The sequence below is a fragment of the Notamacropus eugenii genome, chromosome 2 (genome assembly GCF_028372415.1).
Source record: "Notamacropus eugenii isolate mMacEug1 chromosome 2, mMacEug1.pri_v2, whole genome shotgun sequence".
Taxonomy (NCBI): domain Eukaryota; kingdom Metazoa; phylum Chordata; class Mammalia; order Diprotodontia; family Macropodidae; genus Notamacropus; species Notamacropus eugenii.
In genome coordinates, this window is record NC_092873.1 from 288,354,612 (window position 1) to 288,380,356 (window position 25,745).

Below are 25,745 nucleotides of genomic sequence, written 5' to 3' on the forward strand. Positions count from 1 at the left end.
AAAGTTCTAGCCTGTTAAGATGTTTTAGATTCTGACTGCCATATACTGTATTAATAATCCCTCCCACTTTGGTGTCACCTGGAAATCTGACCAGTAGGCCCTATGTGTATATCCAAATCATCTGACATGGATGGATACTGTGGAAAATTTATGCAAAGGCTTAGACAGAAATGACACAGAAAAAAGATGGCTTGGTGAGGTTATGATTTACACTGGTTGTGGGAGTCCTCTCACTCATTAAATCATATATCTACTAGATGTCTAGGAGGAAAACAAAACAATCTCATTTTCACTGTTTCCCAACCAATACCAGTACTCTTCAGTATATCAGAAAGTTCCATTGTTCCATTGTCCTGAATTTATTTCCCCATATCTCTTTGTGATCTAGAGATTTGAGAGAGGGATGACTTTGATAGGGAGAGAAAAAGAAAGATGGCTGACTATAGGTCTACAGCATATATGCACATTGATCTGTGTGTGATTGGGAGTAAAAGGTGTGAATGGACAGGGGGTTAAATGAAGAGATAGCTGGAATGCTTCCCAAGTCTACTCTAGCATTTTCACAGGGGTATAGAGGTCTGTTATATTGGAAGCAACATGAGACCCAGCTAAGAGATCCTGGTCTGGGGTGTGACTTTTTTCACTAAATCCATTCCATTCTTACTCACTGGCAAAGTAGGATAATATTACATTGTTCGTGTCACAGGACTCTAATGAGGAAAGTTCTTTAAACTGTAGACAGTATATTAATATGAGTAATAGTAGTTACAAATTGTAACTGTTGAGGAAAAACTTTCCATATTGGAATGGACAAGTATTCTTTATTGTCCTTCACATCCTCTGTACTGTAGGCAGTCTGTGGACCTGAATTGTTTGATCATCCTCATCAGAATATTTAGGACAACTAAACTAAGTATGGGGTTTTTTTACGAGAGAAAGAGAGGATGGATAAGGTATAGAAGCAAACAATGTTGCCCTGAAGCAGAGGTTCACATGTTCTATGTTTCACCTTTTCTTCCCATCAGCATGGACAAGAGGATCAGGTTGAGTCCCATTTTGAAGGGAATGTTCCTCCTGGCAGGAATTAGACTCTAGCTGTGTGTATGTTGTATCCTGTTACTGTTGAGACATGGCCTGGGAGAGGTGTGGGGGTTGGGGGGAGGCATGCTTTGATTAGTCAGCCCCCTTCTCTCAGAATTCGGGCCCCATCTGGGGAGACTGAGAACTTAAGAAACTTGAGACAGGGAGAGGGCAGAGCTGGTACGTGGGCAGGGAGCAGCCAGAACCCACTGAGACTCAGAAGACCAGTTTACATGCTGGGAACAGAAGAGGTGGTTGCTGAATAGTTGTGAATTTTATTGACTGGCTTAAACATTCATTGAATTTTCTAAGGAACTGTGCCAAAGATTGCTTGGTATTAGAGAAGAGGAAAGCTTTGAGAAGACTCACTTTACTTTATCATAGATCATACTGGGGTACGTCAAAGTAGATTTCTACAACTTACACTAAGGTTTTTGAATTCTTGTGAGATGTGAGTTGAGCTAGCTTCTGGTAAGTATGAGGAAGATTGATAGTTATATGAATTTGCTGTCATTCAGATTGTTAGATCTCTTTGTTCTGTGATAATGCAGGTGAGGGAGGGCCCAGAGTGGACTGTGGAGCTGGGTTTGGGGGAGGCTCAGTTTCTGTCCTCTTGGACCTTAGCAGGAAGTTGAGTGATTGAGCAGTGGCTATATTGAGGGGAATATGAAACATCCAGGAAGTGAGTGCTTTCCCCCAAAATGTGCCCAGCCTGCAGAGTAATAAATCAAATCTATATAGCAAGCAGTTTCCTTGCAACCTTAAATAGGTGGTGAGTACTAGCTATATTTTATTACAGACATTGAGGCTTTGAGATGTTATAGGCCTCAAGTATCCAAGGTGGGCTTTGAATCCTAGTTTCCCCATCCCCACTCTTTTGTGTTAGGCCTTCCTACTGCTCAACTACTGCTCTAAGACTCTTATTTTTCATCTCTCAGGTGTTTTTAACTTTTCTGGATTTCCCATGATCCCTTCTTTGACCTGTGTCAGCCTTGTCACTTTCATGTTGAGTTACACCCAGAGTTAGTGCTGTTTTAGCCAGGCCTTTGGCATTCTCTGTCTCGCCCTTATTCTCAAAACCTAGAGACAGTTTGCTACTGTAATAGTCAATCTATTCCAAGGAATTTCCTTTGAAATACTTAGGCTAAACCTGATCTGCTTTTTAATTATCTTCATCAAAGCAAATAAACTGGATTTAGGCTTGATTTTTAAGGGAAAGGGTCAGACTGACCTGAGCTTTGCTGATACGATGTTAACTTAAGTAGGATTTTGGTGTTCTTATATATTCATTTGTGAAGGTTTTTTAGGAGTTGATAGGTATATAAGATAAAGAGTTTTAAGTAAAAAGCAAGTCTATTCATGAATACCTTATCAACTTTAAAGTCTTTAGTCAGCATCAGAACACCTTTCCCTTTTTACTCCCTCCTTCACACCAAGTAGTCTCTTTAAGTGTTAGATATAAGAGAAACAGAAGCAAAGTATTTAGTTAAAATACCCTGCTTGACTAGACTTGACTATAGTTAACAGCAGCTGTCAGTTGTGGAACTAGCTTGGTGACTCAGACTATTTTTGGTCCTTGTCCTTTTACTTAAATTTTCATATGTAGCTGATAAACTTAGGGAGCTCCACCCCCTTGAAAGGCTTTTCTTGAGATCTTAGAGAACTTGTGACATCAAAAAGTTACCTTTGGCCTTTCAGTTTATCACATGAAGGTGAAGGAGTGTTGGTGACTGACACCTCTTCCTCTGGCTGTGATCATGACCAGTGGAGCTGGCAGGCCAAGGAAAAGATGAGATTAAATGCTGGGCCAGTTGTGAGACTGTCAGCATCAGGAGAAGACAATCATTAAATCTTTGTCATGGTTTATTAGGATTCTGTGCACTTCATATGTGAGAAGCATCTGTTTTTGGAGAAGGAGAAGTTGGGGGCAATACCCTGGAATAGTAAACTGCTTGTGATGCTGTCTAATATTTTTAGTTTGGACAGATTTTGCTAAGCTCTAGAGTACTGACGAGCTTTGTATAGAGATTATAGCTGTTAATTCATTCCTCAGTTGCTATAAAGAAATACATTGCTGACTTTCAAAAGCCTCTTTTAAAAAATAATTTATATCTGAAATCTAATTGCAAATGACACCTCCCTCCCCTACCCCAAAGGGTAGGTGATATCTGAGAACATGCCCAGAACCTTATGAAAAGATAGGAGCTGGAGAGGGAGATCACAGTGAGAGGAGAGCAGCTTCCGGGTATGCTAGTGTGGGGAGACTGGGGAAGGGGCGGGCTATCATACATATTAGGCTGTTGGGAGGTACTGATTGCTTTGACTGTGTTTTGTTGTTTTTCCCACCAAAAATAAGAGCATATCAGGACAAAGGATACTACTTAAGAACTGGATATAATCTCTTTAGTAAAACTAGCTTTGCTGACTGTTTAAGTCATGTGATACTGACTGGGAAATCCTATCTGGAAGGGCAAATGCTGACCTGTGGAACACTTCAATAAGGACTTTCTAAAAGGCAGCTGTGCTGTTGGCATTTAAGTGATTTTAAGATTAAAGTTTTACACCAAACCAAAAAAGTATCCTTTGACTTGGCTTGCAGGCCAACTTGTTAATCAGGCTCTAGTGCCAATGTGTACGTGTCTGTATTGGAGTTCTCGTTTCATGAATACTAGGGGTAACTTTCCTTTCTTGGATGAGTAGCAGGTTTTTCTTTAGCCCATGTTCCCATACTGGGTTTGAGTTTACAGAGTAAGAAAGGTGATTTGGTAATAATGTTCCTACGAAGAGGAAAGGGTTTTGAAAAAAAATAGAAGGGGGTGGGGGCCATTCCCTTACTTTTCTTTAGAAATTGTCTGATCTGACACCTTCCAAGGTACAATATGGCTCTCTACTCCTCCCTTTATTCCCCAGACTTGCCTAGTATAAACATATCTTTCCAATTACATATTATGTTAAAGAGGATTTTAAATAAATGTGTCTAGGCTTTGGTCTCCAGGATCTTGACCTTTCATTTTTGTTGATGTTTTATCTACTTGTAATTCTATGTTGATTTTATTATGTAAAGGTTTGAAAACCTGTGACTCTGTTGCCACTGTGGCATAGTCCTGCCTTGTGGTTCACTGCTGCACATTCTGGTCATTCCTGACCTTCATATGACTTCATGTCTGTTCAGTCTTGGACTGGTACATATCTAGCTCCCAAAGTCATACTTTCAAACCTGGTCATCAGGAACAGAGACTACCACATGGATGCATGCATGTAAAAGGAAGTAGGATGCTTTTATAGCTTTAAACAAATAGAATTATTATTTCTGGTTTGAAGGTAGCTGCTCATCAGCAGTGTATAAAGATGGCTTCAGAGATTTGTGGGGATATCTGATTTAACTGACCTAGCAGAAGAGGTTTGTTTTGTTTTGCTTTGTTTTTTAAGAAAGGAATAAGGTATATATGCAAAAAAAAGCTTCTTTAATTCAGATTGGAGTAAAGCACTATAATTCAGGAGTTTTTCTTTGTACTATCTTTAAAAAAGATTTTAAAAGTAAACGAATAATGTAAATGAGATTTTGGGAGGAAGACTTAAAGTATTTAATAAAAGTTAACTGTTCCTGAATTTCAGAAAGTCATAAGTAATATAAGCCATTCTTTTCTGTTCGTTAAGGTCAGTCTCTTTAAGGCTGATATTCTAGTCTATTCATAAGGCAAACATTCTAGTTAACTTATGTTCTTTCATAACTTCTGCATAATTTTTGAAATACTCTATAATTTAAATTTTTACCAATTCAGGTTTTTATTATAGTTGTTTTTTCTATATGGCTTCTTGTGTTGGCATTCTGATACTTCAAGTCTAAGAGTTTCTGAGGCTTCACTATGGATTTTGTAAAGTAATCAAAATCTGTGGGATCACAGGAAGATCTTTGCTTCTAATAGCTTCATGTTTTACAATTATAACTAAGCTATTTCCCAAAAGGATTGTAGTGACCCTCAGTACAGCAGACTGCTAAGGGAGATGTCCATAATGAAGAAAGGAGATTAATTGCTGACAGTTGGTACTTAGAAGGGAGGGTTGGACAAAAGGGAAATTGATTTAGTTAAATATTATTAAAGTTTGGAGGGAGGCAGGAAGGAGGAAAAATGGTGGTATTCAGATTAAAAGACAATTTGTAAAAGTTGTCATGGAGTCTAAGGCAGAAAAGCTTCCAAGCTGTCTGGTCAGAAAGAGGAGAAAGTGACCATAACAGGTTCGTGGGGGCCTGTTCTCCCTTGTCTTCTGGCTTAGTGGAGACCATATATTTCCCTAGGAGACAAAGTTGTTTGTTGTCTTATTTAATAAATTGGGGTGCATTTCACAGCACTGTCTACTTACTACAGTAGCAGGAATGGTACAGAGGAATTTTCTGGAAGCAACTGGGACATTTCCTGTGTGGTTTTCAACTTTTTCTCTTTATCCCATAGCAAATTCAGTTTGCTGATGACATGCAGGAGTTCACCAAGTTCCCTACCAAAACTGGCCGAAGGTCCTTATCTCGTTCCATCTCACAATCCTCTACAGACAGCTATAGTTCAGGTAGGTATGAAGTTCACTTTAATGTTAATTCCAGGTTTCCATTACCAATTTATTTACCATAGAGTTCTTCACTGCCCTTCTTGAATATGAAAATACAAAGCCAATAGCATTACTATTATTGCACATCATTGTGCTGGTCATTAGAAATTGGTGGAGAACATCACAGTCAAGCTCATCTATGAGGAAATACCTTTCTTCCTTTCAGCTGAGCTGAGGCAGGTTACCACGTTAAACCAGCCACATTCCAGTGGAAGCTAATGACAGAACAGGCTTTGAAACAGAAATATGTGTTCAGTCCAGAACAATTTTTTAATAAAATAGACTTTGACCAACTATGTTGTGGGACCTTTCCCATTCTTGCCCAAGGCTAATTGATTTAGGGGAATAGATGTTGATTTGAACTTTTGAACTCCTTTAATTTGCTAAGGTAATATTTAAATTGAAGCATGTTACCAGAATGTTCCATATGAATATCTGTTGTTTGGGGGAAATTGTAATGGGAAATATTGTGCATTATTTATTATAATCCCTTATATATAAGGAACTGCTCAATAAATTCTTTACTGAATTTGGTGTTGAGAAAAAATTTCTTTCCAGATGAAGTTGTTTGCTTTTTAATCAGATAACAAAAACTATATTACTCAAAATGTTTCTCTTTTTGCTTTTACTGTTAAGAAGATTGGAGCTAAATTTCATTGTTCATTTATAATAACTATCTTATCCCAGGAAACTGGTAATATTTATCTGGTCCTTTTGACTGGTTTTTCTTCGGTTTATTTTCAGAAGTCTAATTTTATATTTTGCTTAAATATAAGCTTCTTCAAATATGTATCTCTGTGTACATATATACATAAGTACATGAATACATATAGCAAGTATGTGTGTGTTTCTCTCTTTGACTTCATTAGGGTAAATTGACAGGAAGCCATCATCTGATAGTTTCATGAGTAGGCAAGTACTTCTGTAAGCAGGTACTTTTCCAACTATTCAGACCCAGATTCTGACTTCAAACCCAACTTTTCTTTTCCTTTGGGGAGATAATGCATTGCATAGAATTAGATTTTAACCAAAAGCGTCATGACTCTCATTGTGCCTTTCATTCCCTAACATTAAGTGATTGTTCTGGGACTTGGGGAGATAGAAAAATGAGTATACTAAGATGGCTGTTGAGGTCCCAAATGGATCCTACTTTACTGGATCTTATAGATAAGACAAACGTGGATAACTATAATATATTGCATAATAAGTGTCTTAGAGAATCAGAAAACACATATGAGGCCTGGGGCTCTAGCAACCAGGATATCTGGAAATACTTCCTGAAGCAGATAGTATTTGAATTGGACTTTCAGTGATGCTAAGCAAAGCAGGTAAGGAGTGGGAGGAAGGGTATTCCATATGTAGTTAACATTGTGTCTGTGGGGCAGCTAGGTGGTGCAATAAATAGAGCACCAGTGCTGGAGTCAGGAGGACCTGAGTTCAAATCTCACCTCAGATACTTGACACTCACTAGCTGTGTGACCTTGGGCAAGTCACTTAACCCCAATTGCCTCCTCCTGAGTCATCTCCAGTCATCCTGATGAATATCTGGTTACTGGATTCAGATGGCTCTGGAGGAGAAGTGAGGCTGGTGACATGCACAGCCCTCCCTCACTCAGAACAAAGTCAAGTGCAAGTCATGTCATAATTTCTCTGATGGCATGGTCTTCTTTGGCGACAAAGGATGAACACACACTACTAACAGTGTGTCTGTCCAAGGGTCAAAGGATAATATAGTTGATTGGAGTATTAGAGGGCATAGTAAGCAGTAATAGGTAAGGTAAAGCTGGAAAGGTAGAGTGGCACTAGGTTATGGAAGGCCTGGAGAGCTGGGCTCAGGACAGTGAACCTGTTTTACTTTTCCAAATGAATCACAGAATCTTTTGCTGATCATCTTTTTCCTTATCCTCCCTATGTCATTAGAGGTACCATAGGACATTTAATCCAACCTATACCTGATCAAGAATTCCCTTAACACCATCACTGAGAATGGTCGTCTAGTTTCCAGCCTTTATCATATGTTACTCTCATTCTTACATCCTGTAGTCCAGCCAAACTACCCTTGCTTTTCAGCCCTTACACACAACACTCTCCTTTTCAATAGCTCTTCCCCTGGTATGGAATGTCTTCCTCACCTCTGCCTCTTAGAATCCCAAGCACTGGCCCCTAGGAGCCTTCCACCCTAAAGTACTTTCTGTTCATTTTGGATATATTTTGTAGACATGTCTATCCTGAGAGAATGTCAGCTCTTTGAAGGAAAGGATGGTTTCATTTTGGTCTTTGTATCCCCATTGCCTAGCATAATGCTTGATTGACTGTACCTAAAGATCAGTGTTATCTCATGAAATAGCTCATTCTGCTTTTGATCATCTCTAATTGTTAGAAAGTTTTTCCCCCACAAAGGGCCAACATTCTCTCTACAACTCTCATTTCTTATTCCTTGTTCTGTCTTTTGAGTCCCGTAAAAAAAGCCTTATTCCTCTCATTCATGATAGTCCTTCAAATACCTGAAGATAGCTGTCAGTTCTCTCTGAGGCTTCTCCAGGATAAGTATCCCTTATTCCATTAACCACTTTGTTTGACATGACTTTGAGGTGCCTCTCAATCCAGATTACCTTCCTTTATGTGCTACTAATAGTCAATATCCTTCCTAAATTGTGTATTGAGAAGTAAACACAATAATTATAGCTATCTTGATATTTTATCTTACCAGTAAACTATAAGCTCAATGATTGGAGGGACATGACCTAGCCAAACTACCTTCACCAATGTCTGGTACAGTGCTAGGTGTGCTGAGTGTTTGTAAATTGGCTGAATTAACTTGTGGAATGAGTAATCCAAATAAGATGTGGGCAAGGTAGAATCTCCTTTACTTTGGCTGCTGTCCACTTCTCTTAATGCCTTCTGAGATCACACTAGCCTTTTGGACTGCCAAAGTTCATTACGGACTCCAGCTGCACTTGGGGTTCACCAGAACACTACATCTTCTCATGAGGACTGCCTTATTTGTGCAGTTGACTTTTTGAACTTGTGGGATAGGACTTGACATTTGTTTCTATTAATTTTCACCTTATTAAATTCAGCCCATTATTCCAGCCCATGTAGATCTTGGTTGCCAAGTATCATCTGTTTCATTAAATATCCCTTTCAGCTTTTCGTCCTCCGTACATTTGATAATTGTGATATCTTTGTCTTCATTAAAATTATCATTCACTGATAAAAATAGAACAGGGCTAAAAGTAAAACCCTGAGGGTACTTAGATATTCCTCCAGATCAACATGGATTTATTAATCCCCACCCTTTGGGTGATAACCAACCAGTTCTAATACCTCTCTAGCTATATTAGCCTGCTTGTATCTCTCCAGTTTGTCCATAAAAAATATCATGAAGGACTTTGTCAAATGCCTTGTTGAAATCAAGATATACTATGTCTATTTCATTCCCCTGATCTGTCAGTCTAGAAGGAAGGAAAGAAGGAAGGAAGAAGAAGTTAATTTCCTGTGATTTGTTTTTTAATTTATCAAACATTGGTTATCCATTAGGCACTGCTCTAGGTGTTGGGGATATAAAGACAAAATGAGCAGTCCTTGCCTTCAAGGAGCTTAAATTCTACTAGAAGAAAGCAACATGTAACAATATAAGTAAATGTGAAATATGTCCAAAAGAAATGCAAAATAATGGTTGGGGGTAGGGGGAAGGAGGGGGCGTCAGCAATTGGAAGAGTGAGGCCTTTTGTAAAGAGATAAGACTTGAGCTGAATTTCATAGTGAGCTAGAGATTCTGAACACACTGGTGAGGATGGGAGAGAAATTGAGGCAGAGAAGGCAGCCTGTTCAGGATCCCAGAGTGAAAAGAAGGGAGGTTGAGTACATCTGACAGGGAGGACAGTTTGGCTGGAATATAAAGGATGCCGGGTAGGGAGAAGAGTAACACGTCAGTCTGGAAAGAGAGTTTGGATCTGAATTATGAAAGATTTAAAATGCCAAAGAGCAGTTTTTATTTTATCCTAGAGGCTACAAGAAAGCCACTGAGGCTTCTTAAGTCTAGAAGTAACCCAAGCAGACTTGTACTTTATTGTTCCGTCTGGCAGATGCATGCAAGATAAAGGGGAGGGAGTATTTCACTTGTTATGAGTAGAGATAGTAGTGAGGACCTAAAACCAGGGTGGTAGCTGTGTGAAAGGAGAGATGATGCATGTCAGAGATGTTAGATAAGTAGAAGTGGTGAAATTTGCCACTTGGCTAGGTGGGGGGTTATAGGAAGGAGATAGAGTGAATAATCAAGAGTGACCCTTAGGTTGTAAACCTGAGTGATTGGAAGGTTGGGAGTGTTTTTAGACAAAAACCAGGAAGGAAGTTAAGAGGAGGGCTAGGTTTAAGGGAAGAAGTCTGTTTTGGATACAGTGAGTTTCTGATGCAACAGGACATTGAGCCAGGAAGTCTTGAAGGCAGTTGGAGTAGGAGTACTATATAGTTCAGGATCGAAAGTTGAAGGCTCAGTATATAGGTCTGGGAATCATTTGTACAGAGCTAATAGCTGAATCCTTATGAGCTGATGGGATAGCCCAAGAAAGTTAGTGAAAAGGGAGAAACGGAGGGCCCAGTCTAGATATATCTCCACAATAGGGTAGGGCTTGGAGAATGATCTTGCAAAAGATACTGAAAAAGCAATCAGGTCGGAAGAGAAATAAGAGGCAAGCCTGTCATATTCACTTAGGGAGGAAAGGACATTCAGGAGCTGGGAAGTGGTGATCAAGTGTTGGGGGCTATAGTTAAAGAAGCATGAGAGTTGAGAAAAGGCCATTAATAACCTTGGAGAGAACACTTTCTTTCGGTGGTAGGAGAAAAAACCATATTGTAGAGCTGAGGATTGAGTCAAAGGTGAGGAGAGATAGACACAAATGTTGACCTCTGTATGTTTTTAAAACTATAAAGTACCTTACAAACATAGTATTTATGGTATATTGATATTTATTATAGTTTTTGAAGATGTGAAATACATAGATATATCTATATAAATATAAGGTCATATTATTGCAGCCATTATTAAGCATCTGTTATCACCACTTCCTTGGGCATGCTCTTCCTAATGAGGGGTGGTACCTGCCCAACAGGCTTCTCCCTGCCATGTAATTGCCTCAGTCCTTCACACCCACCCAATATTGTAGCCTTTTGTCCTTATCTCATTTAATCCTTGCAACCACCTGATAACTGAATCGTTACCTTAATAATACCTGACCTTTGCACAGCACCATTAACTAGACAAAACTGCTGCTTCATTGCCTCTTTGGTGCTGGAAATGGGGAAGCAAAGAGAGAAGTCACGACTAGTAAGTCATCATCAGAAAAAGAATCCTGTCTTGTGAAGATATGCTGATCAAGCTGAGGCAGCTAGGTGATGCCATAACGCAGGGCTTCTTAAACTTTATCCACTCTAGGTCCCTTCAGTGCTTCTTAAACTGTTATAGCTTACAAAGTGGTGGACCCGTAGTCATTTGGAAGACCTGAGTTCAAATATGGCCTCAGACAATTACTGGCTATGTGACCCTAGGCAAGTCACTTACCTGCTTCAGTTTCCACATCTGTAAAAAGGGAATAATAATGGCACTTCTCTCACAGGATTGTTGTGAAGATCAATGAGATAACAATTCTAAAGAGCTTAGCACATGCCTGCCACACAGTAAGTGCTACATAAAATTATTGTTGATACACATTGACTGTGATCCTCCTTTCCCACTTATTCAGCAACATTATTAAGCATCCATTATGTAAGTTGAATCTCAAGCTGAGCTTTATAAAGTAAGCTATCAATCTGGTCCGCATGTTCTGCTGGTATGAACATACTGAATTACTGGCTGTTTATGCATTTAACCTTATTCCTAGAATGTACATCTCTGTTCTTAAAATCCTTCTCTTCATTTGGGAACCAGCTCAATCAGCACTTCCTTTGCAAAACCTTCCTTGATCTCATCCTACTCAAATTTTCCTAGAGTACTTGGTCTTAAGGCATTTTGCCCCTATCCCATTCTGCCTTTTGCATTACTCATTTGTCCTCATTAGATTATGAGTTCCTCAAGGTCAGAGACTCTTTTTTTTAATCTTTTTACTTTAGCCTTTGGTCAGTGCCTTGCTTTTAACAGGTGCTGCATAAATGTTCTGTGAATTTAATCAAAAGGCTGTTTGAAGGACGAAAGCTTCCATGAGCAAGGGCATCTAGAGAAACACATCCATGTAACATTAGGCAAAGTGCAGCTGATTCTAAGAAAGAAAGTGGCTCAGTGGTAGTAGAAGATGCAGCACTGAAGAGAAGACAGTGGAGGACAACTTGTGTGACCCTCTGTATGATGGGTAGCTATTCCTGTTAAAGACAGCTAACGGGCTGTTAGAGGGTAGTAGTGTGGTCCTATTGGTAAATTGAATGTGGAAGATTCCTGGCATTCAGATGAGGCTGAAGGGACATTGGGTTAGACACAGATCATTGTGTCCAGCTTAGTCAAGGGAGAGAGGACTAGGGGTAGAGGAAGTGTTACGGGAAATGTCCTGAGATTCAGAGAGGAAAGAGGTGATTGGAAAGAGATGCCCTTTTGGCTTATCCTCACAAATTTCCTGTAGACACACTCTTAACTTTTTCCCAGACAGGCAGTAGAACCTAAACTATATGTCTTCTGTCTTATTTTCCCTCTCAGTATATCCTTTGAACACAACCTTCTGTAATCCCCATTAAGATTTCATTGTCTCCATGCAGTTTTCCTCTTTAGGAAAATGCCATTGCTTTTATTAGTACTGAATTTTTTCCTGGGACTCTGCCAGATCTGTTCATTATCAGAATTAGCAACAAATATTACATTACTTTGAGTCCTTTGGAGGTATCAGAGTGAAGAAAATGCAGTGGTTTGATAGTGATGGCACTAAGGCCAAAGGAACATCAAGGTAGGTAGGATGACAGCCAAATGAAAAGATAGACAGTAGTTCTGACCATGTCACCTGTTGAGCTCTGGAGGTGAGAATGAATGTGAAACTTGTCTTCTGGCCTTACTGATAGTGCCTTAGGTGGCTGGCCTGTGTGGAGTTTGGAACTGAGATTGTCCTGTTGTTATTGCTTTCCTTCCCGGCTCTAGCTGCATCCTATACAGACAGCTCTGATGATGAAGTTTCCCCTCGAGAGAAGCAACAAACCAACTCCAAAGGCAGCAGCAATTTTTGTGTGAAGAATATCAAACAAGCAGAATTTGGGCGCCGGGAGATTGAGATTGCTGAACAAGGTAAAGAAAGGAAGAGGATAAGGGAACCTGCTGGGTTTGGGGATTAGAAACAACCACTTCTGGGTGTAAGAGTCTCTGAGCCAGTTAGTGGCTTGAAGCTAAGCTGAAGATACCTGGGGGAAATGTAGCATGCTCAGCTGCCAGAGCAACCCTTGAGTTTAGGTGGAGCCTAAAGTCTTTCTCTTTTTCCCTATTTTTTTTCTTAGCATATAGTAGGCACATTTGAATGCCTTTTTCTTCCTAGCAGCATCACTGTAGTGATCTGACCCTACTGTGTATCAGCTCAGTAAAAAGCCCACTTAACCATATTGTAACTAGTTCTCCATGGTCCCACAGAGGTAACAGTCAATGAAATTTCCAGTGTAAGAAGGTCTCCTAGAAGTGTCCACCCTCAGTTATGTGAGCAAGTCAGCTTTAAGTTAGGGTGTGGTTGACTGAAGAGTCTTGAGTGGCTGCAGCACCCTCTCCTGGAACAGCCGTAAGAGGCTGAAGTCTAATCAGTCAAACCCTTTGTTTCAGGTTAGCTTACCGAGGAAGTCTTGAGTTATCCTTGTATCAATTTCACATTTCAGGCATATTCTATACAGGGAGGGAGTCGGGGAACCAAAGAGACCTTCACGATGGGGTGAGACAGAGCATGGAAAAGCAGAAGCAAGTCGCTTCAGCTGAGGGTGAAGTCTCCCTTCTTGGTCTGATTTGTATATGATATCATTAGCCAAACTCATCATTTTTCCCCCAATGAGCAACCAGAATATCTCTAGTTTCACCAGTTTTGAAAATCTGCTACTTCTGTTTGTCATCTAGCTGGGAGCCACTCTGTGCTACCTAGTGCTTGAAGGAGTGCAGGAGATCAATTTCCAGGTGCTTCTGTGATAACTTGCTCACTCTAGCTCTGCCAGCCTCATCACATGTAGTCTGTAATCATTGTGGGAATGTGCTTGGTGCTTCTCTGCCTTCCGCTACCTGGCCTCAACTGGACTTTCCATAATGGGTCTTCAGTGTGTGAACTTGACTGCCTCAGAGTGCATTTTGGCAGAATTGGTGAGATCCCTAGTGCAGTCCTAGCTCAAATCTCTGTTCTTTCACAGACATGTCTGCTCTGATTTCACTCAGGAAACGTGCTCAGGGGGAGAAGCCCTTGGCTGGTGCTAAAATAGTGGGCTGTACACACATCACGGCCCAGACTGCAGTGAGTAAATACATTGGGGGAAATGGAAGGAGCTCATGATAAAGTAGAGAGAGAAAAGAGATGTGCTAATGGTTAGCATTTAGCTCAGATTCTTCCATTTCCATCCTCATCTAACTAATCCTCGTACTTTATTAGGTATTAACTTTCTGTTACCAAAGGATTGGATTTTCTATAGGTATCAAAACCTTTGCTTATATAACTCACTTTTTGTATACCTGCTATGAAGAGCTGAATTTGCAAAGCAAAGATGTTAAAAGGATTTTCCATATTCCTTTATGTAGCAAGGAAGATCCCTTGATGCACTTTAAAAATAGTACTTGATTTATACTCTGAAAGAATATATCTTTTATATAAAGTAAGATATCCCTCTACTACTTAGTTTGTATTCTTTTATTTCTGTTTAACAGTTGTTGCATCAGAGTTTGTGGGTTGTCTTCTTAATATCTTTTGCATGCCACTCTTTGTCGTGGTCCCCCATTTCTCTCTTTGTTTTCTTACTTGTGTGCACAGGTGTTGATTGAGACACTCTGTGCCCTAGGGGCTCAGTGTCGCTGGTCTGCCTGCAACATCTACTCCACTCAGAATGAAGTTGCAGCTGCATTGGCAGAAGCTGGTAAGTTGGTCACGTTTTATACTATCTTTGCCCCCAGAAAGATACCTAAGCATAATTTCTTGCAAGTAGTACAAAAGAAAAGGAACAGAACTGTCTTATGATTTAATTATGGAAGGATTTCTATAAGGTTTGAGGAGGGGAAATTTTAGTTTCTTGTAGTTCATCCCTGGTGTAGAGTTATTCTTATTAAACAAATCCTAGAGTTGTGCCTAGTTTTGGATGTCCCTTTGAAGGGATACCACCATTTCACATGAACCTCCAGTTATTCAGGCATTCATTGATTTAGCAGCTTCCTTACTTGGAGAAATATTTCTGCCTTTATTTCATTCTTGTGATGCTTAGAAGTCAGATGTTCTTCATTTTATAACTGCTTTCTCAGGATCTTCAAGTGCTTAGACTCAAATGTTTCAATCCTTTCACCAAAGTCATTGTCAGACTCACAATGGTATTTTGGCTCCTTTGGCTTTCAAGTCCCTCCAGATAATTGTTTCGTTAGGGCTCTTTTTCTTCCTGTGGGTTTCAGGAGCTGTTTCTAGGAGACACTTAACCAAAAAGAAGGAACTAATTGTGTTTGTCTTCTTTCCAGGTGTTGCAGTGTTTGCATGGAAGGGGGAATCAGAGGATGACTTCTGGTGGTGCATTGACCGCTGTGTGAACATGGATGGTTGGCAAGCCAACATGGTAAAAAGCAAACAGAAGTATTCCCTTTCTGACCTCTGGAGAAGCTGTTGCATTTCTCCTTTCCTCTTTCCTCAAAATATATGACTCCCATTACTGACTATGTTCTAGATGTCTTGTTGTGTCCATTGATTGTTCCTTTTAAAGTGTTTTATTTGGCAGTTGTCAAGAAAGGGTCCAAGGGTTGGGTATAGAGTTAGGGGAAGAAGAGGTAGTAGCTAGATGCTTCTGGCTTAGAAATCCTAGATGGGAAATTACTCAGAGATGTCTTTTGGAGCATGGATCTGGCCTTTCTTCCTGCTTCAGAAGCTCTTGTGTTGCATTAAAGAATTCTGAGACCTCAGGTCACAGGGAAAAAATAGGTTATGCAGAGCCTACTGTCCAGTTTTGGAACTAAGACCCAGAGTCTAGGAATCTTTGGTTGTGGTCCTGTTCATGTGAACAAGGCCAAATATATCTTCCCTATGTGAGCCTCTTTCCTCCTAATCGTAAGAGGCCACTGTTGGACTCACTGTTGGTTCAGAAAGTGGGTCCAAAGTTCCCCCAGCGTTAGCAGCCTGAATGCCCATAGAAGTCTTCTGGCTGTTCTGTAGATCCTGGATGATGGGGGAGACTTAACTCACTGGGTTTATAAGAAGTACCCAAACGTGTTTAAGAAGATCCGAGGCATTGTGGAGGAGAGCGTGACTGGTGTGCACAGGTAACAGCCTCTGGGGTAGTTGCCCCTCTTGCCTTTGCCTCAGCAAATTTCTATGTCATTTCTGCTGGGCTCTATGTTAAGCCTGTAGCAGAGGTTGAGAACATTTTCGCTAGCCAAAGGCAGACTCTTGAGTTTTCATTTTTGAAAGATGGGGGGCCCTAGAAGAAGGTTGCTTCCAATTATGATCTACTTTTTTTTCTCCCCTTGATTCAGGTGAGTCTAAGGAAATGGCATCACTTTTATAGAGAAGCTTCTCTAAGCCTTTCTCTAAAAGTTATAAGTGAGGAAAGGCAAGGAATAGGCTTTTATTGGCTGAAATCTTTGGGAAGTAGGGGTGAGAAGGGTAGGGCTGGGCTTGGAAGGGAATTCATGCACTTGTTCCCACATTTCATTTTCATTCTGTTAATTTGTGTTTGTGGTTTCTCCCCCTCTTAGGCTGTACCAGCTCTCCAAAGCTGGCAAGCTCTGTGTACCAGCCATGAATGTCAATGACTCTGTTACCAAGCAGAAGTTTGATAACTTGTACTGCTGCCGAGAGTCCATTTTGGATGGGTAAGTAGAGACTGCAAGTATCCAACCTGTGAGGAAGGGGAAGAGAGAGAACTTGAAGCTGTCATGGGAAAGACCATAAGTTTGGGGTCAGAGGATCAGGTTCAGGTCCAGGTATGAAGTCTCGTGCTGCCACCTGCTCTGACCCACAAGAAAGTCATTTTTACTTCACTTGACCTCTTATTTCCTTATCTGTAAAGTGAAAGGACTGGAGTAGATGGTGTCCACTCTCTTTTCCAGCTCAGTCTTGTGATCCTATCACTTCATACAAATGACAGCAGCAACCTTTCCTCACCATCTGACCCTTTATTACTTTACTTTGGGCAGGTTTCTGAATCCCATTTCAGGAGACACCAGTTTGGGGTCCCCTACCTAAGGCACCCTGATCCTATAAGGCTCCCCCAGTATGAAAGCCGCACACAGGGATTGCCTTGAATTAGCAGTATTTGAATGGAGCCTTCATCTTTTTTCCACAGCCTCAAGAGGACCACAGATGTGATGTTTGGAGGAAAACAAGTGGTGGTGTGTGGGTATGGCGAGGTAACTAGCTGGTATTTGTTAGCCTTCTTTGAGCTCCCCTCCCTCCCAGTTCTGCCTACTAGCCCTTAACTCATCCTTTACTGACTCCTGTAATGAAACTTATCCTACAGAAATTTATGCAAGACAGAGGAATCTCCCTAGGATTACTACTGGCTTTGCATATACTTTAGATAATGTTTCCTCATTCTTGTAGCAAAGGGTTTTTTTACCCCTAGCTGTAGATAGGCTTGCAAAATTGGTATATTTCACTTGGGTTATGAGCAGGGTGGGGAATGAAATGGAATGTGTGCATCCTGTTCCTTAGTGATAGTAGCTTTTTATTAGTTTTAGTTCAGCTGAATTCATTTTAGCTACACTCTGAATAGTTCATTAATGGCTGTGTGGAGTAAAGGTCTAAATTTAGGGTGGTACAGATCATAGCTGATTGTCTCAAATGAAACAAATCACTGTTGTGGGTTGTTTTTTTTTCCATTGTAAGCCACAGAAAATCTGTGCTTTGCCTGAACTATAATTTTATGAACTAGCCTTTTTAAAAAACAGAAACAGAAAACTAAGGATGAGCTGCCAACTCAGTTATTTGCTGTTTGTAGCACTGGAGATTCTGAGCTCTTGGGGGAGATAATAACCACTATTAAGGTTATGACTTACCAGGAGGGCTTACCTCTCTAAGAATTGTGTACCTTGATAGAGAAAATATCTCTGTGGTTCATGGAGTCAGGAATCACATGCCCTTATTTTTTGTCTCCCTGTCTCCACCCCTATCCAGGGGTCTTAGTGATATTATGGTTAAAAAAAAAAGTGGGAGTGAGGTTCTTTTTAAGGTCATAATCTCTGGAGTAAGAGCTTACAGATTTTTATGGAGTGAGAGATAAGATTGTGTTTGCCTGACCTTGGCCTGGTTCACCTAATAATTCCCTCCCCCCATCTCCTAACTGTTTCCTTGCTTGTTTTCACCCTTATGGGCATTCTACTTCTGTTGTAAATTACTGGCTTGGCATGGTGTACAGTGTATTCTGTATTAACTTCTGCTCTACTTCCATTCTCTAGATTAAATTCATTTGAAGGCCTTCAGAAAGGCTTACCAAGAGGCTAACCCTTTCTGAACACTTCAGCCTTGGAGGTGTGAGGGTCCAATTTCTTTCTCTTGCTTTGCAGGTGGGAAAGGGATGTTGTGCTGCCCTGAAGGCCCTCGGGGCAATAGTCTACATCACAGAGATTGACCCTATCTGTGCTCTTCAGGCCTGGTAAGGAGCAGAATGTCACCAGATTTAGTACTAGATTTCCCCATGTAAGTGTCTATCTTTGAATTCCTCTGACTCTGTAAGTTGATAATATCATTCATACTGAAGGGCATCAGAAGAAATGTATAGGATATAGTTTGGAAATCTGTGGCTAGTCTAATAAATAAAACTTTTTGGGTAACCTCACTGTCATAGTCTACAGGCTATCCCTCTTGCTCAAATTAGAGTCTTGGGTTAAACTTTCAGAAGAACAGTCACTAGCTCCACATAGCCTGTTATGTGTGATTACTGTGAAGGTAATACTAAACCTGACTCTAGGTATGTCGGAGTCTCACATTTGAGTGGCCTGGCTTCTGTTTTACTGCCTGCTTGCTTGCTTATCAGTCTCTTTCTTCTTCCAGTATGGATGGGTTCCGGGTGGTGAAATTAAATGAAGTCATTCGACAAGTGGATGTGGTGATAACTTGTACAGGTAGATGTAGAAGCTTATGGGTCTGGGTAGGAGGGCTTAAAACTTAGAGCACAAGTTCTTAAATTGTGGTCCAGGGACCCTGGGGATTCCCAAGACCTTTTCAGGGGGATACTTGAGACAAAATCTATTTTTGTAATTATGCTGACATTTTAGTTTTTAATATAGTAAATATTGATAGATAAATACATAAAAACTAAAGCTCTTGGAGAGCCTTAATAATTTTTAAATGTAAAAAAGGCCTAAGACCAGAAAGTTTGAGAACTGTTGACCTAGAAGAACAGGCAAAGTGTGAGACAGTCTGGCATTTGAAACTTGTGCAAGGCAAGTGAGGCCTGTGTTTAGTTTTATGCTCTTGTGAACTAAAAACTGGGTCAATGGGACTTATAAAGGATGGGAAACTTCGACTCCCTGTTGGCTTCTTTGGCCCACTTAGCCTTATAACTAAACCTAGAGGTCCCTTTTTCTTTTAAATCTCAGAAAACTCCACCATACTATAGCTAATGCCAGAATCATTCAATCTTTTCATTAGTACCTTTGTTCTGTAGTCTACCTTTATCCCAGTTACCCTTTTCTTCCCTTCAGGAAATAAAAATGTAGTGACCCGGGAACACTTGGACCGAATGAAAAATAGCTGCATCGTGTGTAACATGGGCCACTCCAATACTGAAATTGATGTTGTAAGACTCCTCTTTCATTTGAATCTGAGTGGCCACTGCCTTAGATATTTGTTTCCATTCTCTTCTTTTGTTTTATAGCTACAGTTCAACTTGTTCTCTCCCTTTCAGACAAGCCTTCGGACACCGGAATTGACATGGGAGCGAGTTCGCTCTCAGGTAGACCATGTCATTTGGCCGGATGGCAAACGTGTTGTCCTCTTGGCAGAGGTATTCTTCCAGAAGGCATCTGGCTTTGATGTGGGATAGAGATATCTGTGTATGGCAAGAGGATAGAGACAAAGTAATGGGACTTTTAATGGTTGTCTATAGTTGAGTTTGATATTCTGGAGAAAGCTGTTAACCAGCTCTTGCTCTTTAACCCCTTGGATTGAGGTTTATTTACAAAGGGAGCACCAGGCATTAGGGACTGGGCAGAGTGGAGGGTAGGGGTAGAGAAAGGGGGACAGGGACCTAGACCTAAGATTAGAACAACACTCTTTACTTTTCTTCAAATTGAGTCTAGAGAGGCTTTGAATCCTGTCCAATAATAGGCTGTCCTGAATTTACAACCAAGAGTAGCAATAGAACTGATCTCATCATTGTCCTCTACTTCTTGATGCATTTTCAGGGCCGCCTGCTTAATCTGAGCTGTTCAACAGTTCCCACTTTTGTTCTTTCCATCACAGCTACAACCCAGGTATGTCAGTGGAGGCCTTGCCTCCTTCTCTTAATACGGGGATTAATGGAACAAGATAGAGTTCCTATAACTATAGGGGAATTTATACTAATTTTTGAACAGATGGCCAGCTGCTATCTCTACCACATGCCTGTTCTGGACTCCTTCTCAAATCATCGCTAAACAAGGGATAATCTAAAATGCTCTCCTAAAGGAAAGAGGAAAACTCAACATAGCAGAGTTAGTGCTTGTTGTCTATTTGAAAAACAAGTGAGCTGTAGAGTTTTGTTTCATCTTAACCCTTGTTCAGGGTTAAATAGACCCTGTTCATGTACTATTGGCTGATATCCAGCCAGTGTGTTGAAAAATCATACCAAATAGAATTTCTTATAGATTCATGTTAGCCTGGGCTAATGCTCCAGTGCAAATACTGACTTTTTCATCTTTTCTCATTTTATCCACTACAGGCCTTGGCTCTGATAGAACTCTACAATGCCCCAGAAGGACGCTACAAACAGGATGTGTACTTGCTGCCCAAGAAGATGGGTGAGTGCAAAGCAGCAGGGATTTGTCTGGACTGTCCAGCCATCTGCATCATTGCATAATATTCCGAATTATCCTTATGCGGGCAGTACCCAGGGCCTGGCGTCAGGAAACTTGAGTTCATGACCTGGCTCTAGCCCTTCATAATGGTGCTTCCCCAAGTAAGTCCCTTAACTACTGTGGGCCTTTGTTTCCTTATTTGTAAAATGAGGGGAGAAATACCAGCATCACTTGCCTTAGGAATGATGTAAGGAAAGTGCTTTGTAAACAGTGAAACTATATAAATTTGAGATTGTTACTGGCTTTGTGAATTTTATCTTTTAATGGATGTCACTGTACAAGGTAACACAACTTCATTTCCTTTCTTTAGAGGGGGGTGCTATCCTAGTAGATCAAGAGCATGCTGCAGATATATTTTACCTAGATCATAGCAAAACAATTTGACATATTAAGTTATTCTCATGGACAAGATGGAAAGAAGTGAATTAAATTATTAATACTGTTAGAATCAAAATTAGTTGAATGGTGGCTAAACCGAAGAGTAATCATTAATGGTTTGATGTTAGGAAGTTAGAAGATAAAAGACAATCTTTAGTGGAGTGCCCCAGGGATCAGCCCTTTGGCCCTAAACCATTTAACAATTTTATCAGTAACTCTGATAAAGGTACTGCTGGCATGCTTATCCTATAGCAGATGACACCAAGTTAATAGAAGTAGTTTTTAGCACATTTAGCTGTCAGTCAAGATCCAAAACAGTCATGGCAAGCTAAAATAATAGGCCACATCTAGTAAGATGAAATTTAACAGAGATACATGTAAAATCTTATGTTAGACTTGTTCAAAAAAAATATACTTCACAAGTAGATTGGTTGCTGCTGTTTGTCCTTCATTCTCAAAGACATTGGGGAGGTGATGCTATGCCATGCAAATGAATTGGATTTAGGTGGGGTAGTGCTGTGCAAAATCACCAGACTCACCTTCTCTGGAGCCATCTGGATCCCAATGGCCAGACATAAAATCAGGACAACTGGAGATGACCCAGGATGCAAGCTAAGGTCTTTAACAGGTCTCAGCTTGACTGAGGCTGTGCCAGACTCATTCATTGAGTTAAGAAAAGAGGAAAAGAATGGCCTCTAAAAAAAAGAAAACAGACCAGAAAATAAAACAGATCTGGGAGGGGAACACCCTGAGGGCTCTGGCCAAAACAGAAACAGTATTTCCATTCTTTCTAAGATCAGGGCCCAAACAAAGACCAACTAGGGCTTAGCCTGGGACCTCTATTTCAGTCCAGTCAGTGAGAACCTGAGTGATCTGGAGTTAAGGTTGGCCTTGAAGAAATTAGAAAAAAAGTTTCAGAGATCGAAATTTACATATAGATTGTGGAGATGTGGCTAGATAATACTGTTACAGCATTCATCTGAAAAGGTGGCTGTTTGGTGGACTCCCAGCTAGATTCACCCAGCCTTTTAGCCAGCAATTCCCATGGCTATTTTAAGTAAGGACCAAATGAACATTTTATACTATAGTTAGTTACACCCACCAGCTGCGCCTGCCATTGGGAAGGAGCCAAGAGCAGTGGAAGGTAAGGTAGCTCAGGGTCCTCATGTGGAAGCAGCCAGCCTGTTCAGCTTCCTTCTTTGCTCTGCCTAGATGAATATGTGGCCAGTCTGCACCTGCCTTCCTTTGATGCCCACCTGACAGAGCTGACAGATGACCAAGCAAAATATCTGGGACTCAACAAAAATGGGCCCTTCAAGCCCAATTATTACAGGTATCCTTGGGAGAGGAGGGAGTGGGAGGGAAGGGGATGGAAGCCCCTCTCCAAGCCTAGCCCACCGAGAATGTGGGCCATTTGAACTGAAGGCTACTGCTTCTGAAGCTGCAAAGAGGTCTTACCTCAGATGGTGTAAATAAAGGAGGAGGTAGTTAGGGTCCTAGATTGTATTATCAGAAATAGGAATTTGTGAAAGAGAGAAATGCTGAAGGAGAAGGGAGTCTTCCTGCTTAGGGTAAGCCTTTCCAACTAGAGCCATTGAAAGGAGTGGGAAGTATGTTAGTGTTGCAGATAAAAGGCCAGGACTGACCAATTAATCTCCTTTTATTGCAGATACTGATGGACCATATTGCAGAGGACCAGTCCACACAGAACCACATAACTTTTAAAGAAATATTTTTTAAAATAACTTTTATTTTCATTTTACTCTTTTCTTGAATTTCTTTTCGCTGTGGTTTAATACTCTTTTTCTCATGTCTTTGTCTGTCTAAGCTCGCTAAACTGCACAGGGATTTGTTTCCTAGCTTTACAGATGAAATTGAGGGTTCAAGATTTCTTACCCTAGTCACTACAGAAGGAATTCATTTTCCTAGCTAGGAGGGGTGATACTTTCCTATAATTACCTTTACCCATCCTGGGGCACCTTAGTCTTAAATGGGGTACCTTAATAACAGAAAACACTAAGGTACTCTTTTCTATGTGGAACAATCTGCAATGTCTAAATTGCCTTAAAAGAGCCCATTTCTTAGCTGCTGAATTAGGGCTTCTTCACAAGTGTTGGAGGAGCAAAGGCGGTACCTCCCAGCTGGGTAGGTGAGATGTAGGCTTTGTGCATGTTCATTGATTTCCCTCAGAAGTCGAAGGCCCTGTTTCTTGCGTAAGGCACCATCACTGGTTCAGAGGAGTGCTGGCTAGTGGATGCCTGTTCAGAGCCCGGCTGCCCACCCAGACCAGAGCACATCCTCCTCCACTCCCAGGGCGCCTTCTGCATTCTTCTCTAGTTTTTAGCCAGACTGCACCTGTCTCAACTGAAATTTCTCTTTCAATATCAGTTTCTGTTGTACAATTTTTTTTTAAGGAAAATTTTTAGAGTTAACACTTGTGGAACTGCTTGGCACTTGGTAGGTGGCAGTCCCTCTTTCTCCTTTAGAAACCTGATAGGGAGGGTGCAGAGCCATGTCTAATCAGCTGCTGGGCTCAGACTCCATGGGAGGCCTCTTTGTTTTTAGCCCACAGTTTTATAGTGTCAGTAAATTGGGCCATAGCTGCTCGTTCCATCAGCTCTTCCACTGTATTGCTTGTGCTGAAGGTGAATTTATTAAACAGTCTCTCAGAATAAAGCACTGATTTGCTTTTTGAGGCTGTGTCCCTAAAGAGCACCTATCTGGTCAGCTGCACATCTGTCCCTGAACACATCTGGGGTAGCTGGTGGTAGGGAGAAAATTGGTAGATGAAACTGGGGTGAGAGTGATCTGTCTGCAGCTTCAGGCTGTGTTGAGATTAGTCTGACATTTCACTCTGGTGTCACTTTTGATTGGTGTATCCAGCAAAAGGAAATTAAGGTCTATGCATTCAAAGTACATCCATTCAAGGCAAGGAATGTGACTAGTAAGTCCTGACTTGTACTCATTAGATACCCACAGAGCCATTTTCTGAAGCACCAGAGAAATACATCCTTAAACTACACACTTAGCTTGCCAGTGTCTCTGCATGGTAAACTGAACTTTGGGCTCAGTAGCTTTTAAGTACATACTTGTTCAAAATCCTAATCACCCTCAACTAGCTTTGAACAATGGTACTATTGAGCTGGTTCATAAGTTGGTTTTGGGAATTTAGGTCTTTGATTTCTCTACTGCTAATGGTCAGAGAGACAGAAATTATAGCCAGGAACACAAGAAAAGAAAGCTTCCATCCTGTTCTTTCCTATCAGGAGACAGTGCCTCATGCCAAAATATTTCTCCTTTTCCTCTCCTCTTCCTTTTTACCACATTCAATCCTTTATCAGTGTGACCATACTTTCTTCTCCATAGATGCTATTGGAGCCCCATTTTCCTAAGGCAGACCCAGTTTGTATCTGTTCTTCCAAAGAGAACAGACTATTACCCTCATTAGGAGGTATTCTGACCATCAGTGTCCCCACTGACTTTCCCTGTTGAAGGGAAATAGCCCAGGTTATGCTACCCTCTGGCCTACTTCCCTGCTCCCATATCTATTACTTCGTCAATAGGATTATTAGATAAGGGCTCCATCTCTGTTCAAGCCATGTAACAAAGGACATTATAGAATGAGGTGTCGTAGATCAGAGGGAGCATGTGGAGAGCAACCTGGGTGGAATAGGTTTATTTTGTATATGAATGATTTTTAATGAATGCAATATTAATCCTTGCAGATAAGCAATAATCATTAAAGTCGATTAGAAAATTCCTGGTAATCTGCCTCATTCTTGGTGGGAACACAAAGGTTCTTTATAACCTGTTGCTAGAAAAGAGTCATTTGTCAAAGCCACATTCACCAGCTATTGATTGCCCATGTCTGCTATGTCCAGGGTGCTGCAAAGGAATTGAAGCTATATAAGATATGGGCTCCATCCTCAAGGAGATAAGGAAAAGAAGGAGGGAAAATAACTAAATAACATCTTTGATTTACGGCAATTATGAATGCTTTCAACTAAATGCAGTAGAAGTACAGAAGAGGAAGGAGCTGGTCAGACCGTCAGAAATGTCCATCTCTGGCACCAAGAATAGCATGATGGATATCATCAGCACAGAAGCCAGAAATAATGCCCATTGTTTTTATTTTGTCCTGCCAACCACTGGCCAGGGGCCACATGAGACCTGCATTGCCCATTGTGGAGACTCAGAGAGCTTGTGACTTGTTCAAAATCACCTCTCTATTAAGTGATGGAACTGAGACTAGCCCAGGTCTTTGCCTAGTGCAGTGATTCTTAAAATTTTTGGTTTCAGAACTCCTTTATGTTCTTAGAAATTCCTGAATACTCCAAAGTGCTTTTGTGTAAGTGAGTGATTTATATATCGATATTTACCATGTTATATAAAGTGATAAAATTTTTAAAATATGTATTGATTTTAAAATAATAGTAAGCCCATTGCATGTTAGCATAAATTACGTATTTTGTGAAAAACAATTGTCCCAAAACAAAAAACTTGGTGAGAA

General features: G+C 40.7%; 1 protein-coding gene across 3 annotated transcripts in view; it reads left to right on the forward strand.

Annotated features, from left to right (window-relative positions):
• Positions 1–24,995, forward strand: part of AHCYL1 (adenosylhomocysteinase like 1) — a 44,742-nt gene extending 19,747 nt beyond the window's left edge. For 2 of the 3 annotated variants that reach the window (XM_072644274.1, XM_072644277.1), the window contains exons 2-18: positions 5,532–5,643; positions 12,797–12,940; positions 13,513–13,611; positions 14,029–14,129; positions 14,640–14,742; positions 15,329–15,423; positions 16,014–16,120; positions 16,556–16,672; positions 17,146–17,209; positions 18,365–18,453; positions 18,852–18,922; positions 19,505–19,599; positions 19,708–19,806; positions 20,207–20,275; positions 20,722–20,800; positions 22,448–22,568; positions 22,905–24,995. In XM_072644274.1, the coding sequence (XP_072500375.1) occupies positions 5,532–5,643; positions 12,797–12,940; positions 13,513–13,611; positions 14,029–14,129; positions 14,640–14,742; positions 15,329–15,423; positions 16,014–16,120; positions 16,556–16,672; positions 17,146–17,209; positions 18,365–18,453; positions 18,852–18,922; positions 19,505–19,599; positions 19,708–19,806; positions 20,207–20,275; positions 20,722–20,800; positions 22,448–22,568; positions 22,905–22,911 (1,572 nt within the window). In that variant the 3' untranslated portion in view covers positions 22,912–24,995. The remainder of the gene's footprint in view (positions 1–5,531; positions 5,644–12,796; positions 12,941–13,512; positions 13,612–14,028; positions 14,130–14,639; positions 14,743–15,328; positions 15,424–16,013; positions 16,121–16,555; positions 16,673–17,145; positions 17,210–18,364; positions 18,454–18,851; positions 18,923–19,504; positions 19,600–19,707; positions 19,807–20,206; positions 20,276–20,721; positions 20,801–22,447; positions 22,569–22,904) is intronic. The other variant, XM_072644276.1, reaches the window with a different exon arrangement.
• The last annotated feature ends 750 nt before the right edge of the window (positions 24,996–25,745 follow it).